This window comes from Astatotilapia calliptera, chromosome 1 (genome assembly GCF_964374335.1).
Source record: "Astatotilapia calliptera chromosome 1, fAstCal68.1, whole genome shotgun sequence".
NCBI classification, from domain to species: Eukaryota; Metazoa; Chordata; class Actinopteri; order Cichliformes; family Cichlidae; genus Astatotilapia; species Astatotilapia calliptera.
Window position 1 is genome coordinate 5,267,233 of NC_137422.1, and position 12,785 is coordinate 5,280,017.

At 41.5% G+C, this 12,785-nt stretch overlaps 1 protein-coding gene and 1 long non-coding RNA gene across 2 annotated transcripts in view; one reads left to right on the forward strand and one right to left on the reverse strand.

The window, feature by feature from the left end:
* Positions 1-7,249, reverse strand: part of map1aa (microtubule-associated protein 1Aa) — a 56,226-nt gene extending 48,977 nt beyond the window's left edge. Inside the window, exons 1-2 of the mRNA XM_026148122.2 lie at positions 6,994-7,249; positions 6,199-6,300 (exon numbers count right to left, since the gene is read on the reverse strand). Of these exons, the coding sequence (XP_026003907.2) occupies positions 6,199-6,300; positions 6,994-7,249 (358 nt within the window). The remainder of the gene's footprint in view (positions 1-6,198; positions 6,301-6,993) is intronic.
* LOC113010331 (uncharacterized) lies at positions 1,777-7,566 on the forward strand. Its single transcript, XR_003270316.2, has 2 exons — positions 1,777-1,915; positions 7,150-7,566. It is a non-coding gene; the product is annotated as an uncharacterized LOC113010331 (long non-coding RNA).
* Positions 7,567-12,785: the final 5,219 nt, after the last annotated feature.

Consider the following 12,785-nt stretch of genomic DNA (forward strand, 5'->3'; position numbering starts at 1 on the left):
CCAGCCAATTATCCCAGTGGGGAATCTGATCACCAGTGTAGGTGTATTCTTCCCATTCAGCTGACTCCTCAGGACTTGCCCGACCCTCTGCAGGTACTTGGTGGTTGCAGCTTTCCCAGCGGCCTCTTCATGGTTTTCCAATGAATGTTGTCTGCAACGTTGCCTTCCGGTAGTTCGATCCCCTCAGTTCTGACTACCTTCCCTCTCTTTGTTACCATCCGACTACACTTCTCCAGCCCGAACGACATTCCAATGTCATTGCTGTATACAGCTATAGCCTGGTAGTGTGGATCAGTGAATCTATGTCTCGTTCACTCTTGGCATACAGCTTGATGTCATCCATGTACAGGAGGTGGCTGACAACTGCTCCATTCCATAGTCGGTGTCCGTAGCCAGTCTTGTTAATGATCTCACTGAGGGGGTTCAGGCCTATGCAGAACAGCAGTGGGGACAGAGCATCTCTTTGGTAGATCCTGCACTTGATAGTGACTTGTACTATGGGCTTGAAGTTGGCCTCCAGTGTTGTCCGCCACATCCCCATTGAGTTCCTGATGAAGGCTCTCAGGGTCCTGTTGATCTTATATAGTTCTAGACATTCCAAGATCCAGGTGTGGGGCATTGAGTCATAGGCCTTCTTGTAGTCAATCCAGGCAGAGCACAGGTTGGTCAGCCGAGTCTTGCAGTCTCAGCTGACTGCTCAGTCTGCCAGTAACTGGTGTTTTGCGCCTCTGGTATTATTGCCCATCCCTTTCTGTGCCCCATTCATGTACTGACCCATGTACCTGTTCATCTTAGCCGCTATGATGCCTGACAGGAGCGTTCATGTGGAACTGAGGTAGGTTATTGGCCGGTAGTTGGAGGGGACCGGTCCCTTCTTGGGGCTGTCAGTTCTGTCATTGCTTATATTACTATATCAGTCCCTTCACTCTGGGTATCTCTTATCTACTAGCATTTGCAGTTTATTGTTACTGCCAGACGCTTGTGTTCTTCAGCCAGTAGGCGTGAACCATGTCGGGGCCTGGTGCTGTCCAACTCTTCATACTGGAGACCCTTTCGTGGATCCTTTCTGTCTGCCACTCTGATGGTTACAGAAACATCTGTGCCTGGAAGTGCCAAGGTCAACATGGGAGACGTCCCCGAGGGTGGTGGAGAATGAGCAAGCTAAGATCCTGTGGGACTTCCAGATACAGACGGACAAAATGGTGATGGCTAACCAACCGGACATAGTGGTGGTAGACAAGCAGAAGAAGACGGCCGTAGTGATCGATGTAGTGGTTCCCAATGACAGCAACATCAGGAAGAAGGAGCACCAATATTAGAAAAAATGCTGGTTTCAGGCAAATGTCAACACAGTGGCAAAGATGTCGGAGAATCATAGGCCTCATCTTGTATGAAGTTTCTGGTGATCCATCAAAAAACTGATTGATGAGACATTTAGGCTGTAAGAGTGAATGTGAGCATGGTTGTCTGCCTCTCTGTGTTAGCTATGCAAAAGACTGAGAACCTGTCCAGGTCCTCTCGGCCTGTGACAGCTGGTACAGGCTTCCCCCCTGAACTGGATAAGTGCTTAAGAAAATGGATGGATGGACAAAGCTGCAGACAACAGGTTAATGATGCCATAAAGCCATGCTGCTGTATGACTAAATATGAATCCAAGAAATAATAGACATGAACATCTGAAAATATCTCTCAAAACATTCATATAAACCAATCAGAGAAGTCCAGCCTCTTTCTCTTATAGATTTTCCTTTGTGTTTTCAGTGTGTGAGCCTTTCAGCCATGATGACTGTGCACTCCTCCTCCACCAGCTGCACATTAGTATTCAAGGCACAGATGAGGAGGAGCTGGAGTATGACGGGTTGGAAAGCCAATCCTGCAAACACCTTGTGGGTGGTGTGAGCGATTTTCCTGAAAGGTAAATACAAATCAGAGACACAATCAGGGAATTTGGGGAAAAGCCACTGGAGGACAGCTCGGAAAGACAGACCTTTGATTTCTAGCCTCGACCTTTTGAAAACACACACTTTTTCTTGTTTTTTCTTTTTCTTGGGTCTGATCGATTTCCCAATGTGACCTTTGCATACCAGCAAGCAGCACAGTTCATCCTCAAGCAGCTGAACTGTGAGCTGAGCTTTCCCAGAGGTTTGGCAAGATGAAGAAACAAAAACATAAAACAACACATTTCCTCTCAGAGCTCGAAGGGAAAAGGAACAACACGCATCTGTTTAATGGCCACTATAACCAGACAGTATCTGCAACAAAGTTTCAGTACCTTCTCCCTCCTCTCGATGCAAAGCTTGATTAGTGCCTGGGCTGACTTATTTTGAAGTAAACCGCTGATGTCAGTGTACCCAGTGTAGCTGAAGAAATCAAAAAAGCACCTTGCCTTAAATGTCAAATTTGAAAACATAAAAAATAAATAAAAAACATACATTAGCGCACAGCTATAAATACTCATTAGAGCGTAACGTGTGTATCAACAAATCAATTCCCAATCCATCAAAGTAACCTCATTAAGAGAAGCTATATATTATAATTTAAGACAATCCCAACCTGAGGGGTTATTTCATGTCCCTGGCTTGTGAATTTGAATCTGGGTGCTAAGATATGCAGGTAAGCGTACAGGCTGCTTCTAATAATGCCCACACGTGAGAGTGTTTCTCTGGATATCGGTCAATGCCAAATCCATTCCAGGTCAAATTTGTAAAGGTTTCCAGTCGGCTCGACAGCCTTTGTATTATAACTGAAATTATATAAAAATCTATTTGGATTTACTGATAAATATCAAAACTACATAATACCAAGGACTGTGTCTTAATATGTTAGGCTGTTTGAAGGCTGTGCTACTGCTGTCAGCGGTTCAGTGAATGCTGCTATACAGGCTAAATGTCTCTCTAGCGCACATAAAGGTCTTTTTACTCATTTTGTTTTCCTCACATTGGCCCAATAACAAAAAACTCTGGATTTAAAAATCTCTCTGTGTTCTTGAGAAAACACAAGACAACCGACATCTCTTAAACTGAAGCATGTTCCCGTAATTTCCTGCTTCCACTGAGACACTGAGCATCGGGCACAGAGGGTAAGCCTACCCTTAGGTTGAATTAACCACAGAACACACAAGCAGAAGTGGAATTATCAGAACACCACCTGTGATACAATAATTGAAAGTGGAAGCGAGTGGATTCTGTAATGTGCTTTAATGCAGTTTTCTGAAGGACTGAATGCATGGATAAGCTCTTAGACCATATTCAGTTACCTTATGGGCAACATCTGACAGACACATATTATTTTACAGGCTGTAGACAAATTCAGCAAATACTGAAACACAATCCTGTGTGTGTGTGTGTGTGTGTGTGTGTGTGTGTGTGTGTGTGTGTGTGTGTGTGTGTGTGTGTGTGTACGTAGGGACATAAAAGATGCGTCTAGTAGTGCGTCTTTACTTCTTTGTTACACTTCCTCTTTATCAGCTGTTTAGCTCTCTGTGTTATGCTAGTGTGCCCTCTGACTGCGTGTGAGTGCTGATGTTGTCCTTATTGTTCACTTTGCCTGTGTAAAAGGATATGAATAGTTTCCTCCTACGGTCATATTTGAAGAGGTAGCACATACTTTGTACTTTATACCAGGTAACAAGTAAAATACACATATTGCTTTTGGCTAGATGCTAATATTAGCATGCTAACATGGTCATGATTCTGATGCTAATGTTTAGCAGGTCTACAGTTTACGCTTTTCTCCATTTTTATGTGTTGGCTTTGCAGCTGATGGGGTGGGGATGTGATTTGTTCTGCTACATTTTGACAGCTCTACAGAAAATACTCTGGAAATGAACCAGAATCTGCTTCTCACTGTGGCACAAGAGGATAATCAAAAGATCATCAAAGTCAGAACCTTGAATGTCTTAAATTTTAGGTCAGGCTGACAACTAAACTGAGCTGAGCTCTTTTATCTGCTTGAGGTTAACTGACATGTTGGTTGTTGATGCATGACAAGTGACGGCATCATCAAACACGTTCAGATTCCTCCTATGGGAGGCATGAGTGAAAGTGACATGGCAGTCTAGTTCTAATTGTTGACTTTTGAGGCTAAACTAACAGAAATAAAGCTCAAACATGTGTAGAAAATATGGCACTTTAGTAGATACAGATTTAATAATTTAATATAGCTGAAATAAGACTGCTCCCAGGAGTGGCAAGGTTATCGCTCCTTGCCAGCAGCAGAAAAATTCTCCTCCTCAGGCTGGATGGCAGATGAAGCTCCGCTGCAGCTCTTGCTGCGATCTTTCTAGACTTCAGTAAAATATGTCCGTACAAGAAAATACATAAAAACAAGCAATGAGACAAAGCAGTGTGTCGACTAACAGAGAGGAGAACAGGTTTAGAAGAAGGAAATCAAAGAAAGGTTGTAAATCTGAAAAAGTATCTCAGCCACACTCTTCCTTCCTGTTGGTGTGTGTTCCAACCTTCCAACACAGAAAAATCCTGGTTGGGAATTTATGCATCTTGCGTGACTTATAACAGTGACACAGTGAAATAATGTGAAGTCATGCAGACCTGGGTTAGTAGAGAAAAGCATTAAGTAACCTGCAGCCTGCTGGGAGGCACAGCATTTGGAAGACATGTCCATTTACCAGTGAAATGTGTCATAGAGCTCGGGCCATATGACTAAAATTCAGCCAAATTTGTGTATGCGTGCTGTAGTAGTAAATGTACATATTTCCACTCTTCACATAAGACTACCATCCAATACACTGTGTGGGAGGATCCATGTTTAAAATCCACGCTGAACACTGAGTTCCATTTATTTAGCCAACACACCTTCTCCTCCAAACAGCTCATCTGACCCTGCTAGGCTTGAGTGAAAGCTGAGTGTGGGTAGGATACATTTCTTTGTGAATGCAAAGCAGCGAATCAGAAAGCAGATACTTTCCTAGCAAGAGTCACATTCATCACCTATGGCACGTCCTGATCTTCGATCACCCCAGCAGGGGGTAAAACCTCTCGGATTCAGCCTTTATTGATTCCAAGTGTGACATGCAGTCTGCACGTGAGACCATCATCAATAAGAGCTATGTTGTCATCAGCTCCTAGGATATATCCCAATGGATCAGTAAAGAAATCAAAGAGATGAGAGCATGCTCTTAGCATTGCATCACAAACTTATGTTTTTATGTAGAGTTTATAATGTAGCCATAAAAGATGCGGAGCTGGAAAGACTTCAAGGTTCCACAGATTTCATTTCACGAACACGTCATCTATACATCTTAATCTGTCAACTTGAATTCAATGCAGTTTACCCTTGTGCAATATGGGTTTATTCATGGGCCAAAAGAGCAGATGATATCATGGTTGACGACATTGTTATTTAGAAAAAAATTATTTTGGTGTCTGAAGAGTCCTGCTCTCACTTTTGTCTGATAACACACGAACAGCCAGGTTCTTCTCTGCTAATTCGACACAGAGATCATTCAAAAGAACCAAAGTCTGTGAGTCATTCATCATAAGCACCCAGCAAAAACGGACTTTAATGGTTTTGTATCACTGAGACAGGTCTCAGGGTTCCAGTCAACAGAAGCATGCAAACTGATAACCCGATGAACTCTCTTAGAGCTCAGCTGGAGACAAAACTCATTTTTACAATGTTTTGGTTTTAAATATGTTGGCTGATATCCTTTATGTATAGAAATATAGTTGCACATACTTTAGAGATATAGTAAAGGGGAAAATGATGGACTGCTTGTTTACTGGAAACAGACTGGTTCTTATTATAGTGTTTTTCTACACGAACGCTCAGTTTTCACCCATGACTCACACACTCATGTTGGTCCCTTATATCTAACATTCACACTCCATTGAGCACATCGGAGAAACCCGAGGTTCAGCATCTTGCCCGAGGACACTCGAGCAGCCAGGGACTGAACCACCAACCTTCCAAATAGCAGATGACCTGCTCTAGCTGACATCCCAGTATTTCTTTGCATGACAGGTACAGGCGAGTGAAGCTCTTATTGCGATTACACTGTTCAGAAAGTCCATGCAAAGTTCACCTGAAGCCCGGCACATCCCAAACAGCAGCAAGTATAGACTCGGTATGTGCTGGTGAAAGCATGCCACACTCTGTCCGTGTCACACTTTCACCTTTAAAATCCAAAAAATCCCTCTTGCTGTCAACTTTATTGAAGATAACAATGAACACACTGACCTTTGACCTGCGAGGAAAACTGTGCAGTGTGCCTGGCTTCAAACAGCTGCAGCTCTTTATCCAGGTCAAAAACAGCCAGCTCAACGCTCCAGGAGCGTAAACCTGTTTTTGGAACACACAGCACCAATAATGCTCAGAATCAAGAGTTCAGTATGCCCTCACAACAATTTACTACATTTCTCTGACAGTGAGAAAAGTTTTGCTTGTTTGTTTGTTTTTCTAAATTTATGGAAGACCAAAACTGCCATAAACAAACAATTAAAAACAAACAAACAAAGCTATTCATTGTTCTTATGAGGAGAAGAAGAAGTAGCAGTATTAATGAAAGAATAAGTAAAATTAATTACTGCACACATTTCCCTCTAATATTGTATTTGGTACATTTTATTTATTGCTGCATTAACATTTGAAAACTACAACATTAACATGCTGCTTATGTGCACTCTTCAATAATAAAATAGCTGGATTAATAAAAAAGTGAAAGGTGCCATTCTGTGCATTTGTTACAAAGAATATTTTAGCAATAACTGGATTTGTAGTTATGGAAGTTTTACCTAAGTTTGCACTGCAGTGCTTTTAGATTGAGGGGAATTATTAAAAGTTAATGCACTCTTATGCAGCTAATTAAAATTTGAAGCTCTTTCCGGGACTGCGTCTGGATTTTTAACCAATAAATATCGGACTTCTTGTTTTTATGAGTTCATTAAAGAAACTAAGTGGGAACAGATACTATGTAAACACCAAGCCGTTTCATCGCCCCGCTCCGCTGTCACCGACCACTTGAGTTTGCCTTACCCTGTGTGATCTGTCTCCTGGCAGCTTCGAGATGATGGCTGCAGGAAATCTCTCCAATCACGATCAATATGCGATAGTTTCTATGCTGGAACGCAGCTCCAGGGTGATGCTGTCCGCGGTGCTGAACAGACTCGTCTGGTTCTGTTTGCTCCACAGAGGCAGCGGCTGAGATAGAGATTTCCATGGTAACAGTGCCACTAATGGACGCTGAGCCCTTTTCCATCTCCATGACAACTGCATCCAGAGCGAGCACCATGACAGTGCAAGATGGGGTGGGAGGAGTGACGGGCGTGGCTCAGAAGAAGCTAAACACTTGATTGGATTCCAGGTGATGTTGCTATTTGATGTTGCAGCATGCCATTGGACAGAAAGAAGAGAGGGATATGAGAATTGATGTTGATCATATTTCCTATATGAGGCAGCTGAAGCTTAAAAAAAGATTTTACAGTATCAAAGTGTCAGTTGCTTTTCCACAGAGTTCTTGAAAAGAGAGATTTATCATCTTCAAATGTGTGAAAATATTCATAAAACTGTTGATGTTTGATTAAACAAAATAATTGTTTTCAAACCAAAGATTTTGGTGTGTATTGAGTCCAATCAATGGCACTTACAATAGCCCTCATAGTGTTTTTGTATTAACTTTTTAGACAAAGGTGTCTGGGACTAAAAAGTTTGTGGCAAACAAAGCGTCTATTTATATCTGTGTGACTGTGAGCACCAGGCAGTGTGCCTCTGATTACTGAACTGACGTGTCTGTGTTCAGATTGTGAATAGAACAATGCTTCATCTGTGCACAGAATAACACTGACAACAAAGGCTCACAGTCACCACAGAAAACTGTTATTTTAGGCTTCATTTGAATGATGAAGCAGTACTAAAGTTGCAAGTTGTCCTTATACATGACAACAAATCTGCAGAAAAGTATTAGCATTGCTGAGGCGTGCATTTGCTCCTATTCTACAACTTGTTAACAAATCATTGAAGAGATGCAATAAATTGCAGTAAAGTGAGATTTTCATCAATACCCAAAGGTTGATTCTGTTCATCAGGACGTTTTCAGTGGGAGAAACGTTTCGTCATCATCCAGGTGACTTCGTCAGTGTCAGCTGACTGCATTTTCCAATCTTATAAATAGGAAATTTGCACATGACTGAAACCAGCACCACTGAGGGAACAGTGGGCTGGAAGAACATCAGTTTCTTCATCATTAATATGCAAATTGTCATGGCCATTGATCAGTGCTTGGTGATCAATGGCCATGAGTCCCATCCACAGAGAGTTGGGGAATGGCTGCAATCGTCAGATGGTGACAGATGCACCCTTAGGCCCCCTCCTCCATTCAAAGATGGTCTTTCCCTTTTCACGTAAAGTAAGTGATGAAATGTTTCTCCCAGTGACAACGTCCAGATGAACAGAATCAACTTTTTGGGATTTCCTGATTGAGCATGCATCAAGACATTTTTGTCTATAGTGTGGGTCTTTACAATTCCTCTATAATATCATATATATGAACTCCACTGTTGTCAGTTCAACTTTTATGTTTACAGAAAATGATTATATTGTCCACTAAGAGTAAACTCTTGGCAACTGTGGGGAGGAAAAACTTTCTTAAAACAGGAAGAGACTTCTGGCAGAACCAGGCTGGTGAATACGTTTTTGAGGTCTGCTGGAAAACCCTCAAATATGGCTGAATTAAAACAATTCTGCGAAGAAGAGCAGTCCAAAGTTCCTCCATAGCAATGTGAAAACTGCCAAGTTGTTGCCACAACCAGGTATTAAATTTAGGAGGCAGTTGCTTTTTAACATACAGGCCCCTGTGGGTTTAGATGCCTGTTTCCCTGGATAAATGAAACCATCATTTAAAAACTGCTTTTTGTATTGAAAAATGTATTTGATGATTTGAAACACATAAGGGTGACAAATATACAAAAAACTAAGAAATCAGAAAAGGAGGTTTTTGTTTGTGTCTTTCTTGTAAGCTTACTTTCACACTTCATGTCAGGTTAACTGATGTGATTACACGTGGGCGTACCTGATAGATGGATGGATGGATAACAGAATTATTAAATGTCAATAACAGATTTTTTTATGTAAAATTATGAAGTTTAGGTGGAACATTGGGAATAAATGCAAGCGGTCAAACAGGTGGAAAACCCAACATCCAATGAAAACAAAACTAGATCTACACAGGATGTGATTGGGTGGGAACAACTGAGCTGAGACAGAAAATAAGGAGAGGAGGGAAAGGAAATAAAAAAAAAACAAGCATGTTAGAAAACAACTAGTAAAGGAAGTCACCAAGATACAGACCACCGATGGCAACAAGAAGACTGCAGAAAAGTACAAACACAACAGAATACAACAAATATATTGAAAGCTTCAACATAAAGACACAGAATGAGTCTTCTGGACACTCCAGCTTTTCTCCTGCTGCCTTTTGTTTGCATATATACCAACAACTATTGACACATGAATGGATGTGAAAATGATGTGAACCTGTTTCAGATAACGCCTAAAGGGAAGGCTGCAGGATGAATGTGTGCCCTTCACTGCAGATATGAGTACACTGTGGGCAGACATGCAGGTTTTATGTCTTAACACCTGCGAGTTTACAAGAGCCTGTATTTGTTTTGTCATTTCTGTTAGACAATGTGATTGAAGAACTCTTTGCTTCACAAACAAGTTTTAATGAAAGGTAACGTTGGCATACACACAGGGGATGAATGCACACAGCTCACATTAAAACAAAGTCATCTAATGTCTAACAAATCACAGCCAGGCTGCCCAAGAATGCACAGATCCTTCAGTCCACTGTCTGCTTTTTTCCCTTCCTTCTGATTCTTATTGCTGATGTTTTTGGTATTTGAAGGTGTTTTCTGACATCATTTCTATAGTTTGAAAAAATCAGTCTTTCTAATATTGCAGAGGATGCATGGATTTGCAACTTGACACCCCCACCCCACCACCTCCTCCATAAAACCAAAACTGAATCAATGCAAACAGTCAGTACCAGCCAGATTTCTCTTGTGACTTTTATTCCTACACATACACATCTTTGTAAGTTTTGCATTCCTGACAGAAGATCCAGAGTAACAGATGTTCTCATCTGTTTGTCTCTTAAAAGCTTTTATAATTGTGGTTTTTATTGGACCCTTAATACTTTATAAAGCTTTTTATTTTTAAATTGAAGCACATGACTGTGACTGGAGGCTCTTACTTCTCCTGCTCCAGTGATTGCTCATTGTTGGCTTTAATTTGTCTCCTCACAGAGTAATTTACTCTTAGGGAAGATGTGTGTTACCAGGAGTGAGTCAGCAGTCCAGGTCAAACACTCCAGCGTATCTGCTGGCCTCTGCTGGGAGAAAAAAGAGCTACAAGAGCAGTTTTTTGCCCCCCAGTACACTTCCTGTTTGCGGACCAATAACAAAAATTATTTCACTGAAAAAACAAAATACTAATGAATGGAGCACTGTTAAGTAGAAGGGGATGCAGAGCCTTAAGCTTCCAGTCTGGATTCAGGAGACAGAAACATCTCTACTTTCAAGGTTAGGGCTGGATCAGGTGTTAGTTATGCTGAAATAGGCCCAGGCTGCTGGGGGCTTCCCATGATGATGACGCTATGTGTTTTTACACCACTCTGCATTTAATCATTAGTTCTCATTAATCTCTGAGTCTCTCTCCCCTGAACACCAACAGCAGGGGGCTTTACCTTACAATACAAGAAATGCCTTGAGGTGACTGTTGTGGTGATTCGGAGCTGTATAAATAACATGGAACACAATTTAACTGATTTTAATTGAATTATGTGTTTGTTTATTTTCTGTAATACATTTATTGTTTGAATGAGGTTAGTGTTTGTAAAAGTTAATCTCTGAGTTTCATTAGTTAGTCCTCTGATTCAGAGTGCTTTTCTACTCTGTGAAGGGGAAATGAATGGCTCAGTGATGTTAGTGTGTGGGCAGCTGCAGGCTGCCTGTCTACCTGCAGAGAGCATCTGTTAACAGATGGTGGCAGTGTCAAAAATATGTGATACAACCGCTCTGTGGTCTGCTCTTGCTTGTGCTTTTGTTGGTCATCAGCCAGCCACCGAGAAGAGCGAAGTCAGGAGCTGAAGAGAATGAAGAGAAACCGAGAGCTTTTCATAGAGAGCATCCCTTCTCTTATTTCCAGTGAACACTGTCCAGTCTGCTCCAACCACTCAGCATTCGACTACAGCTTCATCCACATCATTGTGTTTGACTGAGAACCAGTCAGCGTGGGCAAACACAGGAGCACGCAACATGACAGCCACACCCACCTCATGCTCAAATCTGGACCACAGTTGTTTAACATAACGAAACCATTTACGGTAAGCTGCAAAAGTAAGTGAAGGAAGAAAATGATAAATACAAAAAAAAATAAAAATAGTAGTGAACATGTGAAAATTTTTGTCCAAAGTATAATGAAGACATGAAGAGCACTAAATGTCCTACACATGCACAGAGACAGCGTCTCTCAGCCTGTATGAGGACTTGTAGGACTGACTAAAACACAGCTTAGACTTCAGGATGAAGGAGATGTCTCAGCTGCACTGCCGCTCCTCCTCACTTCTGCTTTATTGCAGACAGAAGGTCCAACATCAGTTTTTGAAATCAAGAAAGTAACAAGACATTTTTAAGCAGTGTTGTTGTGAGTTTGCTAACTAATCTTAACAGTAATGTAGCCTGTGCTTCCTGTCTCAGTGATGTACCTCAGATGTTCCTCATTCCTAACCCCCCAAATCACAGAAACATGTCACACACTGTTGAATGTGCAGAAAACCGCAGGAGATGTATCTGAGCTGTGAGGAGCTGTCGACTTCCAAACTTTGACCAGTCACTTTATGAAAAAGGGAACACATGTGAGAAAGTTACATTCACAGACAACAGGATGCACAGGCTTGTGAAACTGATTACACTCGTCACAGTCCGGAAACACACAGGAGGGCAGGAGAGACTAAATCTGTTTGGGAATCATATTAAGCGAGGAAAGCTGAGAATCATATGATGAACGGATGATTGTTGTACCCTACTTTAGACTTTTCCATCTCTCAAACAGACACTTGCATCAGTGAGTAATGTGGAAGGCTGCCGTGTACGGATAAGAGGAGTTTCTGGTTAGGAAGTAGATTCCCGTCTAAACCAAACTTCATCTGTTCAACATACATGAATATAAGGCAGTGATTTTCTTTCTGTGTCACTTCCAACATATTCCCAGACTTAGGAGCATCGCTCCTCAGGGATTATTTATGTTTTCCATTTAATATGTTCAGCACACACACACAGACACACCCACACAGACAGACACACACACACAGACACACCCCTCACACAGAGACACACACACACCCACACACACACACACACACCCACACACACACACACACACACACCCACCGTGTCTGTTTACTTTAATAAATCAGATGTTTGTCGTCACGACCTGTGACTGCAGTCTACACACAAAAACTCATCTGCATTATTATTGTTATTCTTTGGGTCTGTTTGTTGCCACACTTCCAAAGTTCGTGGCTGTACAGTATGAATACACAGAGAAACATAAAAAAAACCCGTATCTGTCACATGTTCAGTACAACACCGAGAGAACAAATGACTTTAGAAATAAGTCGAGCATAAATTTGAGAGACATTAAATTCTGGGCTTATTTTTGGTTTATGAGGGTAAAAAATACTTTTATCTTTCTAAATTAGTCTAATCGGTGCCGCGTTTGACTCAAGCGAAATCCACATTAAAAAATGCCCTTGCATCTTTACGTGC